Source organism: Fringilla coelebs, assembly GCF_963513975.1.
Source record: "Fringilla coelebs genome assembly, chromosome: 5".
Lineage (NCBI taxonomy): Eukaryota > Metazoa > Chordata > Aves > Passeriformes > Fringillidae > Fringilla > Fringilla coelebs.
In genome coordinates this window covers 39,157,172-39,176,219 of record NC_140033.1, presented here as the reverse complement: position 1 = coordinate 39,176,219, position 19,048 = coordinate 39,157,172, and the positions used below count along the sequence as shown (strand labels likewise).

Here is a 19,048-nt window from a genome sequence, read left to right as displayed (position 1 = left end):
TTGTACAGGAGGTTACCACAGTCTCTTCTGACCTTTGTAGCATTTAAGCCTTGCTCACTGATGTGGTCAAGCTTGATCTGAATTGAGTGCTGAAGTACAGCTCAAGAGGAGTTTGTCCAGGCATACAAACCAACACATTTCTTTCCACAGACATAAATAGGTTGGATTAAGAGTGGAAAATATAGACAAGAGGTTATGGGTAAGGAAAAATACCAAACAGCATGTGAAAGAGTCAGAAATTATGAAAACAAAGTAGGGAGAGACGCAACCAATTTGTGCTTCAGGTGGTATTTCTCTCAGCCACAAGGGATTCACAGGCACCACTGTGGAGAGGTCTGCAACTCTCCAGTGCACCTTCACTCTGCAACTTCTCCCAGTCACAAGACTGGGAGTTCTTCTGGCCTGCCCCAAGGACTGCTTCATGCATCGAGTGAAATGAAATGTGGGTCTCTGAGCAGAAGGAGACTGAAGTCCTGGGAGTGAGCTCCAGATTGGGAGAGGAGGGGAGAAGAGAGGCCAGTAACTATGCTGAATAAAGCATCTTCTACCCTTCTCACTATGGTAGAAGACTGATTAGGATACTTCTTTTTGCTTGACATCTTAGATGGGAAAAATATTTATCATCCACTCCAACACACAAAGGCAATTAGGAAGACACGGATTCAGCTGGTTGATGGCAGATGCATAGTACTGAGGTGTAAGTAAATAACAATCTCTTTTATAGCTTAGCATCAGTTCTGCAAGGATGCACACATGTACACTGTTCCATTGACATGACTACAGAAGCTCAGTGAAACCAATTATGTCCTCCTTGCTCTGGTTATTCTCATGCTAACTCTCCCCTCTGTACTGTCTGTCAGGCTCTTGTCTTCCCTCCCTTGAAGGTCTTCTTCCAAAAATAGAGATGCAATTCTTTTCTGCACTTGAAGCAATGGAGCTAAACCCGGATGATGCCAATATATATTTTAAATGTCATTTATTGGTCTTTTTGCAGGGTTTTTTTTTTTATTTCACACTTTTACCTGCTTACCTGTGATTTACCTAAGTCACTTACTCAGGTTGTGACTTCTTAAACAAATCATTTTATGTCTTTTTATTATTATCATACTGCAGGCACTGTGGAAACACAGCTGATTATTACTACTTACATGTATAGTAATATTTCATGCTAAGAAACCCCTAACATTTTTGAAAAAGGTTACTTCCCCACTTAAAAATTTCAGGAAACTGTACCTGGGCTTGCTACATCGCAGGTCTGAATTGCAGTGTACTCTGTGTTTATGGGGGGTTTCTGAGCACCTATTCATTGCTGTAAAATGATTTCTGCCTTTGCCCTTCTGGTGTTCAGATCAGCTTGTCCTCAATTTGAGCATCATTATTGTAGGTACAGTTGTACTTAGAATTACACATTTCATCAGGGGATGAATCACTAAATACCATTTACAGTGGTTAATGGAATAAAATTGTTTAATTAGATTCTGTCTTAGAGAATTCATCAGAAAAGATGCTGCATCATTCAGGTTGTAAACAGAAATACTACTTCTAGACACCTTTACAAAACAGGCTGCTAAGTGCAGTGTTTTTCCTGGACCTTCTACGGCTTTGTGTTGACTTAAATAGCCCAGCCCTAAATAACCTGCTGTTTTGTTATGAGTCTGTATGGAGTGATTTTTGGTAAGAAGCTAGCTCCTAAAGTACCTGTAAGGCTGTTCCCCTTCCTGCACTCCAGTAATCTTAAACCAGCTGCTTTGCCTCCCAGCTGAATGCATGGGGGTGAGGCCCATCATCATAACAATAATACCTGCTTCATCTGACTCACTACAGCTCCTGCTGGGAGAGGTAATAAAATGTGCATTTCTCTGTGCCTGCAAGAGCTGACACAGTTCAAGGAGGATTCACTTCCAAGTTCAAATTTTCTAGCTGTAATTTCCCTCCCGCACTCTTTTTGTAATCTTTGAGTAGTGTGGGAGAATAACTTCAGGTTATATCTGAGGAGACTACCTGCAGAAGCTGAAAAAAGTCTGAGATCTGTATTCATGCTTTCAGGAGTATTGCTTGGTGGGAGTGTTGTATTCTGTGCTCCACAGGAAAGAAAAAACAAAGCCGACTGCGTCTTGCTCCACAGCACAAATGAGATCTGTGCAAACAAGCCCCTGCCTGCAGCACGTCTTTACCCAATGAACATTCAGCACACAGACACTCACAGTTTTGGTAGAAATCACTGGGGGGGAGAAATGATCTGAAACATTACCATTTACCTTCCAGCTGCAGGTTTGTGTCTTGAATCATTGACATTTCACCTGTAATTTAATTTCTATTACCAGTTAATTGTGGAAGCTCTTTTCCCTAGGCACTAGACCATCAGGCTTTAATGGAGTCTGTCAGTAAATAATACTACTAAACACCCATGTAGTCTTACTCAAAAAACATATAGCTGTACATACAAAAATAGATAGGCTCTTTTTCAGGTTAGTAACATATAATAGCCATCTAGTTACTGTACTGGGCAACTGGCTCTAGGTGGCCCTGCTTGAGCAAGGCAGTTGAATGAGATGACCTCCAGAGTCACTTCTATTTTCAACCAGTCTGTGACTCTGTAATATGTTAATTTTCTTTCTTCAGCCCAGTCATACTATCCAATGATGTCTTTCAAAATGATTCATCTATCAGAGACAACAGAGATCACTTTTAAAATACTTCTTTAGTAAATATCCTACAGGGCAGATTTTCAAATGCTTTAAATTAAAATCTTTGGTTTTTTCTATACTGACTGATATTTAATGTAAGTAAAGAAAGCTACACAGAGTTTATACAGGCAGCTTAAGGATGACATCGTTGGATTCAGAATTGTTATATGTTAAAAATATAATGAGATGTACAGGTAATAGCAGGAATTGAAAGAGAAGATTTTTTCAATCCATTTCAAATTACTTGTCACGTACAGTGGATTCAACAAGAAGCTATATTTCATACCAGGAGGATTTAAATACCAACTTACTCAGTCTGAGAACAAAGAGATTTTCAGTTTATGTGTTCTGTGTACGTAGAAGAGGGAGCAGAATGGATTTGTTGTGCTAAAGTCATGGCTAAGGTGGCACTGAGAACAGCATAGATAAAGGGCTTAGTGTGGCTACAGGAGAACAAACAACGTTTGTTTATGGACTTCAGTGCCCTGCAAGAATGAGCCCTGATTAGATGTGAACCCTACAAAGAGTTTAAGGGGCTTGGTGGAACAGGTACGATTAATCTGCGTTTGGTTGTCAAACTGAGTCAGTAATAAAAAAGTTATGTGGGTGTATATGTTTTATCATTCTTAAACTCAAATTACATTCAGGATTATTTAACAGTCAAATAGGATAATTAGATTTACAAATGCCTCAAGCAAATATTCAAGACTGGTTGCATCTGTTACTTATAGACAGTGAGATCTGACATGCAGGACTCTTTTTCTGTAATAACTGTGGTATAGATACCACGATCGCTAATAACTCTGCAGAACAGCAGTTTAAATCTGTTAGCATTGAGAATTTACAGATTACCCAAGGATTATATGACACTATTGATCATATTTTCCAGAAGTTTTTGAGCTGCTGGATTATTTTTTATCTTACTAGTTTAATTACAGCCTCATGAGTCTGTTCTTTTAGCAGTACGCAAAGGATACTGGATATTAAAAAGTCTAGCAGCTAGATACTGGTAGGATGCAGTCAACAGGAAGTTATCTGACTTTAAACCTAACAAACAGTGAAATGAATGTATCATTATCAGCTCACCTTTGTTATTATCAAGCTTAGTCATGAATATTTTAAAGAACTTTTTAGTAACTGTTCCTTTATATGAAATACTGTGACCTGTTTTTGAAGCAATTTAATGTCATAATAGTTCAATATTCAAGTATATGTCTTTTAGCAAGCCATAACATTTAAAGTTGTGCAAGCAAAAACAGTATGTAGGATCTGCTGTCATGTTCTAAGATGAAGTGGAACCTGAAGAAAATACAGCATTATTAGTGGTTCAGTGCACTTTGGGTTTTGAAGAAAAAAGTATGTAATGACTCATTACTGCAATTACACACAATTATTCTTCTTATATAATGTAGTAATTTTTCTTTTGTAATAATAAGTCCTACAGCATAATACAATAAACTCTGAACTGATCAGTGCAGTATAATGCTGAGTATGTAGGCTCAACCCATTTTTATGATGGTATCATCCAGTAGTAACATATAAGAAATGAGAAATCCTTTAGAGACTATAAAAGAGCTTTCTTTTCCCAAATGTTTACAAGTAAGGGCAAAATCCTGGTTTCTGCTGTGGTCAGTGTCCATGTTCCCAATGGAAGCAAGATTTCATTTCAAATGGAGAAAGCAGGAAGATTTGCAGCATGATCCCCTTGTCTCAGTTTTCTTCATTGGCCCAGGCTTTTTTGAATTCAATTCTAGAATGACATATGTGCTGACAGTAGTCAAGACAAAGAATCTTTTGCTGTATTGTGGAAGTGTTTGTCACATTTTAGATCTCTGAAATGTATCGCATTTGTTATCTCCTTTCATTTCTCACCTTTTCTTTATGTATGATGCCCCAAGAAAAAAGGTTTGGGAATAAGTCATCCCCAAACATTTTGTTACTTAAGAGTGCTTGATTAACAGTATGTCTGTCCACTGAAATCAGAAATGAGACACAAATCTAATTCTGTTTAGATGTTTGCAGCATATGCTTGTCAGAGTGTTAAGTTTCATATTAACAGGCTCAATGGGGAGAGATGCATCCTTATGGTACTGCATAACAAGGACAGGGGAATGGAGAGCATTTGTCTATCAGTGGGAGAAGCCATTGTTTGTAGGTCAGTTAAGTACTTCTCCAGCAAAGTAACATTTACATTACCAAAGAGCAAAATTTTGGCACTTCTGTTAAAGCATCAGCAAATGAGTGAAAGATAAATTTATTTTTGAAAGTACATTTGAATCTGCACTCCTCAAGGAACCTAAGGAGATTGTTGTAAAAACTAACGTACTTTACCAGCAAAGGTTCTCTCTGATGAGAAGCACTGCCTGAGACACAGAACATATGAGATGACAAAATTTCTGATGAATTAGGTTGAGAAAAAGCCCACAGTAAATCAGTAGCAACTTGCATGTAGCAACTTTTATTTAAAGTTTGTTGGTTTTATAAGAAAATTAAAGAAAAGGTTTGGTTTGTTTGCATTCATCTTTGTCTTCCAAAAACCTTTCTGTATGTTATATATAAATATTTTTATTTTTTAAGTTTGCTTTCAAAATAACTGGCTAGTATCAAGGCTTTAGTTGTTATTTTTACTCTGAGAGTGTGACAAATCTAGAGAACAAAGGCAAAGTAAGACAAAGCCTTTTCCTTTCTCTTTACTGGAGATGTTTGAAATGGAGAGCTAAGAACCAGGGAAAGTAGGCCAAATGTGTATACCAGAAAAAAAAATTACAGAAAGTCATATATATTGGCATTGGGATTTTATGTAATTTATATGTATGTACAATTTCTTTTTAAAGGATAATCTTACTCATTGACCATGTCTGACCTGACCTACCAGACTGTCAACCCTTTTCACATTCCTAGTTATGGTTGATGGAAGGTAGTACTGCCACCTTTCTCCAGAGCTATTTTTACTTTCATTCTTCAGCTGAGCAGCACTGTTCTTCTTCTGCATGCTGAGCAGCTTCAATATTTTTTTAATATCAGTTTCCTAAATCTTTTAGTTCATAAGAAAGTTCAGAGACCAAAGAAGTCATTGTTGGAGGCTGAGACACCACTCAGGTCAATTCAGATCATTTGCATTCAAGTCAGTTGCCTGGAAACACGAATTTTTGAAAACATGGAACTTAGCTGGTTTTAGGAAACTACTTGCTAGAGAATGGAAGGGAGTTGTGTTGGAAGATGTAAAGTTAAGTTTGGAAATTATTGTGAGAAATGCAGATTGATGTTCACCAAAGCCTGCTCAAGTTTAGCAGACACTTGACTATGTGATTGTGTAAATACAGCATTAATAGAAGTTAGTTCTTTGAGGGAAAGCAACTCTCCTGTCTGGGTTAAAATAAAGTCCTTGTTTTGCTCCTATAATTAATTTCATTTTATTTTCATGAACATTTTAGGTGTATCAATACATGCATGAAACCATAACTGTTAATGGCTGCCCCGAATTCCGAGCCAGGGCCACTGCAAAGGTAGGATACGTGCAGCTGTTGAAATATGTGTTACCAAAGTGATCTAGTAATTGACTGTGCGCGTGTGTGTTTCAGGTATTCGTGTGTACACTGTAAGAAAATTTAGACATCAGTGGCAGCCCAGAGTCTAGAACCAGTGCTACTTCCCAGGTAACAATCATAATGGAAAATTTCAACCTTTACGCTGCTTCTGTAGCTTAAGAAAAGAGAATGATTTTATGGAATATGATGCTTTTTGAAAAGTTGCTTTGCAAAAGCAAATCTACTGGTTCTTCTATAGCAGTCTGCCTGCAACAACCAATATTTTAATGGACTGTTTTCCCATACATCTCATCCAGAGAGTACACAGTTTTTTGGGAGGTAGAAACTAAACAATCAAAATTCCCCTTTTAACGAGTGGGAACTGTAGGTACTGAGCAAGTGGTAAGGATGAACAGTGACTGAAATGGCCTGATCAACATTTTATTGACTCCACAGCTAAATGTAAGCCTGGGGCTTTTTTTCTGATACATTGCTTGTTTTAATAAAATATAGTCTCTTTGTCCATGTGGACCTGCCTTTCTTATATCCTAAGACAATGACAGCTATGTTACTGCTGCTGCTGAAATGATAAGGGAGTTCACACAACCATGAAAGAACCCATTCTATGTGCCAGTATGAAATATGCTCTGTATTTCATAACATGCACAAAAATAGATGCTTCCAAACAAGGCGGTCCACCATGGCTTTCTTTTTCCCATTATCATTTTGCACAAACACTGTCTTTTATGTTGTATAGCAGATTCTATGCAAAATAAATTGCAAAACCCATAAATCTTTTCTAGAAATACTTCTTTATGGTCCCATTCCTGTTAACATAAACTCCCTGGAGTCCTAGTGGAACTAAGATCTCTTACCATTAAGTATTTATGTTCAGAGATTCTAATTTAAAGCTGTATCAGAAGAGGAAGGTTGGGAGTGTGTTACAAAATTATTTAAGAGTATTTTAAGGAAGCAAGCTCTATAATAGCAGCAAATAACCTAATATACTCAAAAATGCAGTGTTTTTTCCATATTAAATAGGACTTTCTTTTCTGTAGGCCGTTTTTCTTATTTTAACCTTCTAATGGAAAGTTAATGGCCAATGTAAATTTGTAAGATCTTTTGTTCTATATGGAGAAATGTGTATATAAAATCCTGATTTGTTTACACTGCAGATAAACATTGAAATTAATGCTATGTTATTTAGTAAATGGGGAGAAGTCCAATTAGTGTTTCCCATTCTCATTTCTTACTCATATAGAACAGCAGGTTACAGAGCAATGTTTCAATAGCGCAATATTTCCTGGTTATTTCTGGGCTGTCTGCATTTCATTCTCCTAGTGCATTCATGTCTAACATAATATGTATGCATGATGACAAGTTCTGCATGTGCAAAAACATGTAACTGGGAATGATCCATTATATCACATCATCCACTAGCTTCAATTAAGCATAAGCATTATAGGATGCTCAAAAATATTAGTGTGATGCAAAATTGTTCAAGCAGTTTAAGCTACAAATGCATTTTTAAAACTATAAAATATTCTCTTAATGTTTATTTAATGATTTATTAAGACCAATAAGTAGGAAAGTACTCGTCCTGAAAAATCAAGTAGAAATGTAATATTTTCCTGGATGCAAGCTTTACTGTATGTTACTTCTCTTTTTTTTTTTCCCCCTGGAATAAGTTAAACAATCTAGATTTTTCTGATTGATTTATGTATCTGTTGTTGTCTTAAGACTTAATTTTTTCATAAAAGTTTTGATTGAATTATATCATAAAACCTCCTATTCCTGTTCCCGAAGTTACTTAGTTTGCAAGACTTCACAAAGATTATAAATTAAACTTTTAATTTAAGAATATAATTTGAGGATTTAAAATAAATAATTCCATAACTCTGAAAGAAAAGCAGAGTCAAAAATTCAGTTCATCCACTTAATTCAGCTAGGAACACATTAGATTCCATTAAATTATACCACAGGAATAAATTTTCTTCCTGTGAAAAGGTAAAGAAGAAATACACTAATGATCACTAGGGTGCACCACCATAGTATAAGGCTTCCTGGTGCCTGCTTCTGGCTCTGCTGGTAACTTTCTGTATTATCTTTGACAAATCACCTAACTCTTTGTTCCTCTGTTTATTCCTTTATTTCAAAAACATTGGCATAGAACTTAGTTTTTAAAATATTTTCAGATAATCAAAAAATGTCAGAGTAAGATCCTGAAATGTTTTCACAGGAAGGAATTCTTCCTGCAGATGAACAACAAAGTGTCTATCACTGTTACCCTTAAATAGCCAAATCAATAATTTTTTTCTTCCAGGCAACAGTTGCTGCATTTGCTGCGAGTGAGGGCCATTCACACCCACGAGTGGTGGAGCTGCCAAAGACTGAGGAAGGCTTGGGCTTTAATGTCATGGGAGGAAAGGAACAAAATTCACCTATTTATATTTCTCGCATCATTCCTGGAGGAGTGGCAGAAAGGCATGGTGGGCTCAAGCGTGGGGACCAGCTGCTTTCAGTTAATGGAGTGGTATGTGGAAATTTGATAGAGCTTTCATATTCATCTGGATTGTCATTTTTCACAGCTGCTCTAACATCATGATTTAAAATGCAGCCACACGAAACAAAAATAATTAATTCTGTGAGAGACCTGCAGTGTGCGTTTGTGGTGCAGTGAGGCAGAGCTCCACCAACAATTTTGTGCCATTATAATTTCTGTTGTAATGGAGAGTGCTTGAAGAGCTTCATTTCAAATCCACACCACCTGCCTAATTTACAAAGAACCTATGTCCTTAATGATAATTGATAATTCTGTAAATTCCTCTTGCAGTAAAAGCTTAAAACCAGAGTGTCGTTCTTTCATTTTGTAGCCTTCAAGGCACACAGCCCTTTCCAAGCACAGTGATGACACAATGGCACTTCTGTAGTCTTGTGACCTTCAAAGGCTTTGAACACATAAAATTGAAAGAAATTTGGTAAGCATATTTGGTGCTGATTTGCAGTGGAGGGTGCATTCTAGATTTCTTTTAGTGATATTCATCCAGCTGTCATATCTTTGTCAGAGAAATCAGCAGTACAAATGCTCCCATACAGGGAGCATGTATGCTTGGTAAAAGATATATTTTTTTCATGGTTATTTTTCATATAAATCAAGATGGAGTATTTTGTAGTAATTTCACTGTAAATGTCAACATGGAGGTAAAAAAAAAGGGCTGTTGGACTAGAGGACACATAAGGCTCTGACACCATGATATAGGTCACATTCTGCCTTCCATTTTGCTTTGTGTGCTCTTTTACAAAGGAGTGTAAAGTACTGTAAAGATTAGGATACTCATTCACATAACCTTACCCTTCTCTGTGTGAACATGTAGTCTTTTTCCATGCCAACCTCCATCTGACCTTGTATTTAAATGCATCAAAGGCACAGAGTAGCAGTTTCTGAGTGCGGTCAGAAATCTAAAACTTCACAACTTCAATTTCTTCCTTGTTGCAAGGCAAAAAACAATAAAAATGTTTCTATATTTTCATCTATTTCTCTCAACACCAGCTATTCCTTTTCTCTTGTAACAAAATATTAGGGTCATACTTCAGACAGACTTTTTACCACTTCTTCTATCAATTATCATGGTCTCAAAAGAGAAATACTAGTTTTGAAAACTTGCTTGTACCAAATTGCGATAAGAAAGGAAAGAAAACCCACTGAAAAGATTATTTAGTCTCCAAGAAAAAGAACCAAATGGAATACTTAAGGAAGTTGGTTGCCTGAATTTCACACTGATTTAAAGTTGATCAGAGAATTTTGTTGTTGTTTCTTTCAACAAGTAAGTAAAAAGTTGAAAATAGTTTCAATTTACTAATTGATAGACGGTTCTTGAAAAATCCTTTTACTGTCAACAGCGTCTAGACAAAGACCAGAAAGGAAATTGGTGAACATTCAGATGTCAAGATATATTGAATTTAACCCTCTTATCACCTCTATTTTATGATTCTTCAGTCAAAAATTTGATGCATGTGCTCCATAATATCTATTTAGGTAATGCAGAAAAAAAAACAGTACAAAATTCCCAATTGCATGTGGACACAGGAGAAAGTTTGTTTAGAGATGCAAAAGAAGTATTTTTGTATTTGGAATGTAAACAACAGAATTCAAAGTTTGAATTCGAGTTGCATACTTGAAACAATCACAGAATCATAGCACGGTTTGGGTTGAAAGGGACCTTAAAAATGATCTCATTCCAAGCCCCCTACCAGGGCTTGGAGCACCTTCCACTAGAGCAGGTTGCTCAGAACCCTGTTCAGCCTGACTTTGAGCTTCCAGGGATGGGACATCTACAAGTTCTCTGGCAGCCTTTTCCAGGGCCTCACCACCTTCACAGTAGTGAGCAACTGTTCATAAACCAGTCTTGAGCTAAATAATCCCACACAATGTAATTTGTAAAAAGGCAAAAATTACAGAAGTGATTATTTGTTGCAAACAAGCTTGAGACAGGACAAAAAAAATTCTAAAATTAGCATTGTTCGCTGGGACTTAGTCACTCTGTGGTTCTCTTAATTTATCTGGAGAAAAGCATATAATGCACAGTATGTACAATAGAACAGACAGTTCAGTGGTGGGACATGAAATGAAATATCTGTAACTTGTTTGTGCTCAATCACTGATGGTTATCCAACTTCATAATTAGGAACATAAAATTAGAGCTGTGTGTTCAGAATCCAGATTTGTTATCCCAGCATGACTGGGAAGAGTGTTCCTTGAGCTGTTTCACTGCATGTTAAAAAACAGTGTTTTCTCATTATGCTGGGGATTTTGTTACATACTTTTGTCCCACACCCCCTAAAAATAAAGGAAATTGAAAGCAGTAAGCCCTACAGATGGCTCAACAAAAACACTTGCTGGTGACTGTTGATATCTGGCAAAGATTCGGCATTTGTCAGATACCTTGTGTGAGTCAGATACAGAAAGGATGCAAAATAGATTTATAATGATTAATTTGTCAACCAAGTGTTTCTGTAGGGATACCTAATAGAAATATTCTTCTTAGTCTCCAAACTTGTGGGCTAGCAGACGTTCTTTTGTCTTCAGGAAAGTGAATTTTTTTCTTCTAGATTTATGGCAAGCCTGTGAACCAGGATAGAGTAATGGTTGGTATTTGCCCCCTAAATATCCGCAGTTCTTTCAGCTCTTCTTGTCTCTATAATGTTTTTTCATCCTTCTCTTTGATGCAATCTGCCAGTGCAATAATGGAAAAAAGGAATAAGTGTATATAAGTATATGTAATAAAAAATTATATATTAAGTAAATCTATACTTTCAAAAATAATTTTACCAATTAGGGGGGCAGTTTTAAAGTAACATGAGTGTGCCAGATCCTTACAATGTCCCCCAGCAACAGTCATCAAAGTACCTTGTAGAGGAATGACTGATACCAGCAGGAGTCCTTTGCCAGCCCAGCCTTAGAGGTTTGCAGAGGCAGAAGCATTCCAACAGGAAAACAACTCCCTTTGCCCTTTCCTTTTCCTGTTCTATTTCACTTCTGCAGCTGTTGTTAAGCAGGTAAATTAAGCAGTTTTTCTAATACCTTGAAAATTGGAGTGCCAGCATCAATAAAGACATTAAGAGCAAGTTTAACCATGGTATTAAAAAAAGCTGAAAACTGTGGTTGTCAAGATCTGAGTGAGGTGTGTTCAGGGAGCAGGATTTGTGTTTAGCAGCGCTATGTTTGCCGTTGTTTTTGTCCCCTCTTTGCTGATGGCTCAGAGCATTAGGCTCAATTCTGCATCGTTATTGTTCAGATCAATGGGAGTTTTCCATTGACCTGGATAGCAACAAAGTCAAACGCTTCATTTCTAATTAAAAAATACTGTCTAAACTGGAAAAACAAGGCTGGGGACAACCAGAAGAGAAAACAAACAAGCATGAATTCAATGCAGTTTGCTGGGTTGTTGAATAAAGTATTAAAACACCCCATCTTATTATTCCCCTACAAAACAGTCACAATTTCTTATTGGTGTTAATAAGAACCATGCAGCAGTTTGAAAGCAAACAAATGTTTCTACTGCATATAGCTTGGGAGGTTACAGAGTTTATTCATCGCCTGTTCTAAGTTCAGGCTGTTGCACAGCAAAACCAAAATCACACCACTGAATATCTTTTCATTTCCTCTGAATGTCCATGCCATGCCATTCTGACCATGATTTACAAGCAAAAAAGGAAATATAAAATAATTCCAAATTTTGTATACTTTCTCTCAAGACATATTTCCAAAATACATAAGAGTTTTAAAACACAGCAGGTGGTAAAACTTTGGTTTATTTTAAATGGGAAGAAAAAGACTTATTTTTAGATTACCCAAAACCCATGTGAAGGTCACAGATGTTCAGGCTGTTGGGGTTTTTTCTGTGCAGAGATACTTTTGGTTTTGCAATATGTCCTACAACATGTGGACAATCATGCACCATTCGAAAATTTTTCCCTTTTTCTTAAGGTGTGTAACAATGCACAAGCCTAAAAGGCTTATGACTCCAGTCAGTCCACTTAATGGTAGAAATTGAATACTCTATTTAAGACCTGAGTCACCTCCCTGTTTTGGAAATTTACTGTTCCAAGCAACAATAGTATAGAAATCAGGGCTTGAAAATTATACATGCCCAGCAGTGCATAAGTCATACTTAATGCTTTCTTTTTAGTGGTCCCTTAAAAAATGTAAGGTGTGGAAACTACGTAAAACTCTGCCACGCTTTCCATATGAAAAAGACACAGCTGTAGATCAAAGCACCATTTTCACTACTAAATCTGTTCTCCCAGAGTGTGGAAGGAGAGCACCACGAGAAGGCGGTGGAGCTGCTGAAGGCGGCCAAGGACAGCGTGAAGCTGGTGGTGCGCTACACGCCCAAAGTGCTGGAGGAGATGGAGGCTCGCTTCGAAAAGCTGAGAACAGCCCGGCGCCGGCAACAGCAGCAACTGCTCATTCAGCAGCAGCAACAGCAGCAAACTACACAGCAAAACCATATGTCGTAGGTGAGAGGATTCATTGTTCTTCCCTAACGTCCACTGGCAGCACCCCACCTGAGCCAGCCACTTGCCGGGGTCTGTCAGGGCAGCATCTGCTGCCAGAGCCCAGCTCAGCCCCAGACAGGAGCAAGGCAGCCCCAGGCCTGGGCACCTGCCTGGGGATAGAATAGACACAGGCTGGGACGTGAGCCCACAGTGGGCCCAGTTTAGTGGCACCCCATGGCTGGGCAGGGCAGGGCTATGGGGAGATGGAGACTGGCCCTGCTGGGGCATTGCTGGGGCAGGAGATGGCAGCCCTAGTGGCTGACATGAGGCTCTTTGCTGTGGACAGGATGGAGGGAGCCCCAAGGAGGGCAGTCAGGGGCCTGGAGGTATCCTTGGGGGCCCAGCCAGCATATACTGCAGTCAGGATGAGCAGAGCTCATTCTTTGGTACATTTCCACATGGTTTTTCCCAGTAAAGATGCATTTTGAAAGCAGGTTAAAGGCACTAGGAAATTCTGGACCCAGTTTCCAACTAATAACCCTGAGATCAAAAGCCATTATGCACTTCTGGCTTATCTGTAAGTGAAAGAAGTCCTGGGAATGTTTTTTTTATATTAATAACCAGAGCATTTATGACAAATAAGAATATGCCACCAGGTTTAGACAGTTTAAAGAATTTTCAACTAATCTGTTACCACTCTACAATGAAACCTCAAGATTTGCTGGTGGTAGGTGAAGAAAGCCTCTTCCAAGCCTCTTCCTTGACGCAGGGTACACATACTTCATTCTGGTTACTCTGCAGGGCACCTCTAAGTGCTTGCTTTTGGATACAGTTTGGTATCCAGAAGTATTTCATTCACTCTTAACTAAAATTCAATATCACAATAACTTCCAAGAGGCTTGCAAGTCTCCCAGTGGTGTGTGAGGTTCAGAGGTTCTCTGTATGTGCAGTTCTTCTGAAATCAGTGAGTTTGTGCTATGAATACATTTAGAGATATGCTCCATTTGCCTAAATAAAATCAAGTAGGAAGCATGTCCCAATGACTTAAATCCCAACTCTCATCTCATAGCTGTTTGTTCCCAAAACAGTATACATGTACTAAAAGAGTCAATAAGTGACTCAGAAAGTCTCCAAATGGTCAAAATCTGAAGCTCCCAGTGATGGCTTCATCCTTGTCAGTGTTGACACTGACCTCTGTTGGTATTCAGGGGAAAACACCCACCTTGTAAACACCCTGTCCTGTGACCCACAGGTATTCCAGATTTGTTGGGGCAAACAAGGGCCCTGAGAAGGGTTTGAATCCCACCTCAAGGCCTCAACTCGGACAAGAGATACAAACAGTAGTATTTCATTAAGTAATTTTGGGGTTTCTAAGTAAACCAAGGCCATTGCAGGAGACAGACATACACGTGAAGTTTTTAATTTTTTTCAGTTGCCTAAATCATTTCATTAGCAAGTAAGGAAGTTTTGCTGATTTTAAATTGAAAGGGGAAAATGGCAGGCAGAGGCAGCCACCAGCTTAGTTCCTCAATTCTTTCTGCTTGCTCTGAGCAATATGTTTCTTTAATTCTAGGTTGTTCTCAAGAAAGAAGAAGCCTCAATCAAGAGTTCAGTAATCAGGCAACCAGAGCTGTACTCTAAGATTCCAGCAAAATAAAACTACAGGAACATGAAACAGAATTCATCTGGAGAATGTACAATACCAGACTAAAGTGAGTTGTAGGGAGGGCACCATCATGGTAAGGCTTTTCAGCACACAGTGGTCACAGATACCTTTTACTTCTGTGACTCTGTTCCTAGTGAGAACAGCATGATTGGTAAACCCTATGAAACAGTGAAGTCCAGGGCTTCCAAATAATTCTGTTTGATCTCATCTTGCACTCCTTACTCTGACAAATTTCTAGCTGGCTTTCTCTAGACACTGAAAGTTTTGTTTGAGGAGGTTAAGATTGGCTGCTTTTGAGAGCAGGATCTTTCTCTACAGTTATCTCCAGAAATGAAAAACATCAGTTCAAAATTTTGCCACAGACATCAAACTTGAACATCACCACTTTGTACTATATCTGGTAGAGCTGTTTTAATCTAACTTCCTGTTTATAATTTTCAGATTTCCCTCTGGAAATAGCAATTTACTATATTTATAAAGTATTCCATTTGTAGAAGCAATTGGCTTTTTACTCTTGGTGTTTCCATATATTTTATTATGCATCAACAGAGTGAGAAAGTTTTAGGTCAACTTTAATTTTATTAGTAGTAAAGTTAGGGAAGCCTAGAACTGTATTTTTAAACGTAGGTATTGCTTGTATCTATTATAGCTACTATTCAGAAATCTATAACTGGATATATTATATATTTATTCAATAAAATATATATTGTCTGAATGTACCTGTTAGAGAAGTAGGGTCTTTGCTTAGCATGTATTGCAAATGTAGTAAGCTAATGTTAGCAAAAGACCAAGCTTTGTTTGGCAGATATTACTGTGATAGCATAATCTCTGCACTTCTGTGTCGTTTAATTTATTTTTCAGTCTAATGTTAATATATTTTAGAGAGGAGGAAGTGTAAGTTGTTTCTTTTAAGACTCACACATTATCATTTAAATCAATTTAAAATTACAGTTCTTTTTTTTTTTTTTAATTAAACTGAATTGGAATGTGCAAGCAAAATCTGTAAGTTCTTAAGTTTACATGTCTGCTTTTCCAAAGAAGATAGTCAAAGCTGGAAGGCTATAAATGTCATCTGCTTTCAAGAAAATAAGAAAATGGACCCTCAAATCCTAAAAGAAATGATAATTTTTACATGCCTTCTATGCTTCATTAGAAAAGACTTGGGGGAGATTAGGGGAAAACCATACAGTCATTGCATGTTGGAAACTCTTGCTGATGTCAGTGAAAGTTCAGTAATGTGAGGAATGGAATGTACAAATGGTCAGAAACAGTGTTCTGGTTGTGAACTTGGAACTAAGTCAGAAACAATTAATACATTGGAGGGTCTATTCTCAAACAGAGAGAGACAAAGCAAAACAGGGTAAATTGGCAGTATCATAGCATATGTTAGAAAGCAAATGCAGGCTAGCCAACAGTCTTGACACTGTTTGACCAGTGTAAGTAGCCATTGAAAGGAAGTTACTCTATGTTTAAAACCAAACAGCATGAATTCATCTAGAGAAGTCTCATTTTATACAGAGAGGTAATTATATTCAGTGATCATTGGTGACAATATCAATTAAGACAGTGGAGCTTGAGAACTACCAGAACTGAAGATGAAATATATTGTATTGTGCTCTGCACGGTGTCTTTTTATACTTAATAAAATTGTATGTACTTATTTTAAAACTGTTCTCAAACAGGCTTTGCTATTAATATTGAAAGTATTTAAATTTTTACTAGGAGTGCATATAGCTGTCATGTGTCTCATCAGTATGATTTGGATTACACTGATAGTTGCATTTTCAGAGACCAAGTATTAAGATTTAGTCAGCCCATTGTACTGCATTTTTCCAAACCACCTCTCAACCTCCTTCCCTCCTCTTCCTCAAAAAATTTGAGTGGAATGTGCTGATTAATAAATTTCAATAATGGACTGTCATTCATATAGAGAAGTATAAAAAATTCATTTTCATATATTATTATTCAATAAATTATTTATACACATTAAAATTAACATTCTAGTCTTTGCCAACATTTAACAGTAAGAACTATCAATGGCTTTGAAGTGGAAACAGGAAGAAATAACTTTCTGTTGCTTTTCATGCCCCTTACTGATCAATAAAACATACAGCTACTTAATCACAAAATAACCACTGTCCCTAAGCCTGTGATATGGATTTTGGTTGTAGCCAGTATTTTCATTTGTGATTTAAATGTATTTAGTCCTGATTTAACATGGTACTTCCACATGTGCACATGAGCTGAATTAGTATCCAGAAGAAGTACAGGGAAGACAACTCTTTCCACATGCAGGTCTGCAAGTATTTGTGCACTGTATTTTAACTGATTGGTCTCCTGGCATTTGCTGTTACACTACACTAAATTGATATTCTTTCAGTCAACTTATTGAGTTTTATTGCCTATATTTAACTTTGGGGCTCCCTCATGTTTCTCTGCAGTGGCAGCAAACTGAGATTGGAGATCCAAGATGCCTTTTTTGTCTCTTTATTTCAGTAGCCAAAGGAGTGTTTACACTGTCTTGCATCATGTTCACTTACACCAAAGATCCAGATGGAGGATCTAATAATAATAGAGATTTAGGGTTAGTGGTGTTTTCTTAGTGAACTTGATGGCTCTGCTGTGCTAGCCATAGTTTTTCTGTTTGTGACATTTGATCTGACTAGCACTTTATAAGGTGTTGAAGAATTCCATAGTCTTTGATAAAGCAAAAAGCTCACCAGCTTGAATTTCAGAATCACGCAGAAAAGTGTCTGGAAGTACTAAGGACCATTCCATGTGTAAGCAGTGGATTATTAGCTAGAAGCAGTACTGTCCCTCCATAAGTATTAGTGAGACCATTTCCATATCCAGCACCCAATTAAACAAAACAGATTTCTAAACCTGAGAGTATTCTGGGCCAGTTTGCAAGAATGTGCTTCCTGCTGCAGTACACATCTGCTGAGACATACAGCTCATTGTGCTTAGCCATGAGAAGGTCAGGTCAAATTAGGGATGTGCTTAAACAGTCTTGCAAGCAGACCCATGTTAACCCTGCTTGTCCATGAAGTGAATACAGTCTGAATGAGCAGAAAGATTTAGGTACATATTTGATTAATTCATCACCTCTACCTTCAGCTGTCCAAAATCAAGCTGTGGAGCTTACACTGACTGCTTCCAAAGTCAAGAGTTAGAGGTATCCATTAAATGTGATTCATTTCACCTGTCTCTGACATGCATCTTAAAATACAGTAAGGCGTTCTGTTAAAAAGATCATAAGCAGAGCCACTTCTAAACAACTTAAACTCCTAGCTTGGAATAAATAATGGCTTTTGAGGGGGTGTTGCTGCTACACTCATACACAGCTTTGAAATAATAAATAAAAAGTCCCCAGTGTTTGAATTCTCTAATCTTTAACCTCTACATGCATAGCTCAGACAACTAAGAAGCCTTGCACATGTTCTGGTTTGTAAGGAGGTTTCTGTCACTACAGATGTATGTTCTGAACCATTCTAAGAAATTTAAGAGCTCAGCGCAGGTATTGTCAGCAAACTGCTTTGGTTGTGGTGCATACAGGAGCAGATTGCAACAAGCTTCAGCCTGTGAATGCTAATAGCAGACGTCTGTACTGCCACCCCAGCACTGGGCTAGTGTGTGTGCATTTTACAATACCTGCAACCAAAAAGATAAACTATTGCTTTTGATTTCTGGTTACAAACAGAGGTGCACAAAAATGACAGCCATTAAACTTCCAATGTAGGTATTTGGGATAAAAAAAGTCATAGCAAAACTTGCCCAGTTCTGAAATCTAAAACCTGCAACTATCTAGGATTAAGTACAAAGATTACAAAATCAGATGTCTAAAAGGAACAGGCAAGATCTAAGAGGAAAAAAAGTCACATAGGAGTTTAACCTCTGAGCTTTCCATTTACTTTCTTATAGTTATTTTCACATATTCTTGTCAATTCATCGACCACAAGAAAAGCATATGATTCAGCAAGTGCAATTCCTTTTGTCAAAGTCATAAAGAGCTGATAGGACAGAGGAGTCCCTCTTCTCTTCCTTCTTCTCTCTGAGAAATGTGAAGCTGGATTGTGCTCCAAAAAGGTGATACCCAAACATATCCCAGTCCTACAGAGACTTTTTTCATCAGTCCTATTACAGTTTCTCCCCACCAGCAATTCTCAAGT

General features: G+C 37.6%; 1 protein-coding gene across 1 annotated transcript in view; it reads left to right on the top strand.

The window, feature by feature from the left end:
• LIN7A (lin-7 homolog A, crumbs cell polarity complex component) overlaps window positions 1-14,883 on the top strand; it is a gene marked incomplete at its 5' end in the record, with an annotated part of 44,112 nt that extends 29,229 nt beyond the window's left edge. The window contains 4 exons of the mRNA XM_084206382.1: window positions 6,122-6,193; window positions 8,538-8,747; window positions 13,022-13,234; window positions 14,787-14,883. Of these exons, the coding sequence (XP_084062508.1) occupies window positions 6,122-6,193; window positions 8,538-8,747; window positions 13,022-13,234 (495 nt within the window). The 3' untranslated portion in view covers window positions 14,787-14,883. The remainder of the gene's footprint in view (window positions 1-6,121; window positions 6,194-8,537; window positions 8,748-13,021; window positions 13,235-14,786) is intronic.
• Between the last annotated feature and the right edge of the window lie 4,165 nt (window positions 14,884-19,048).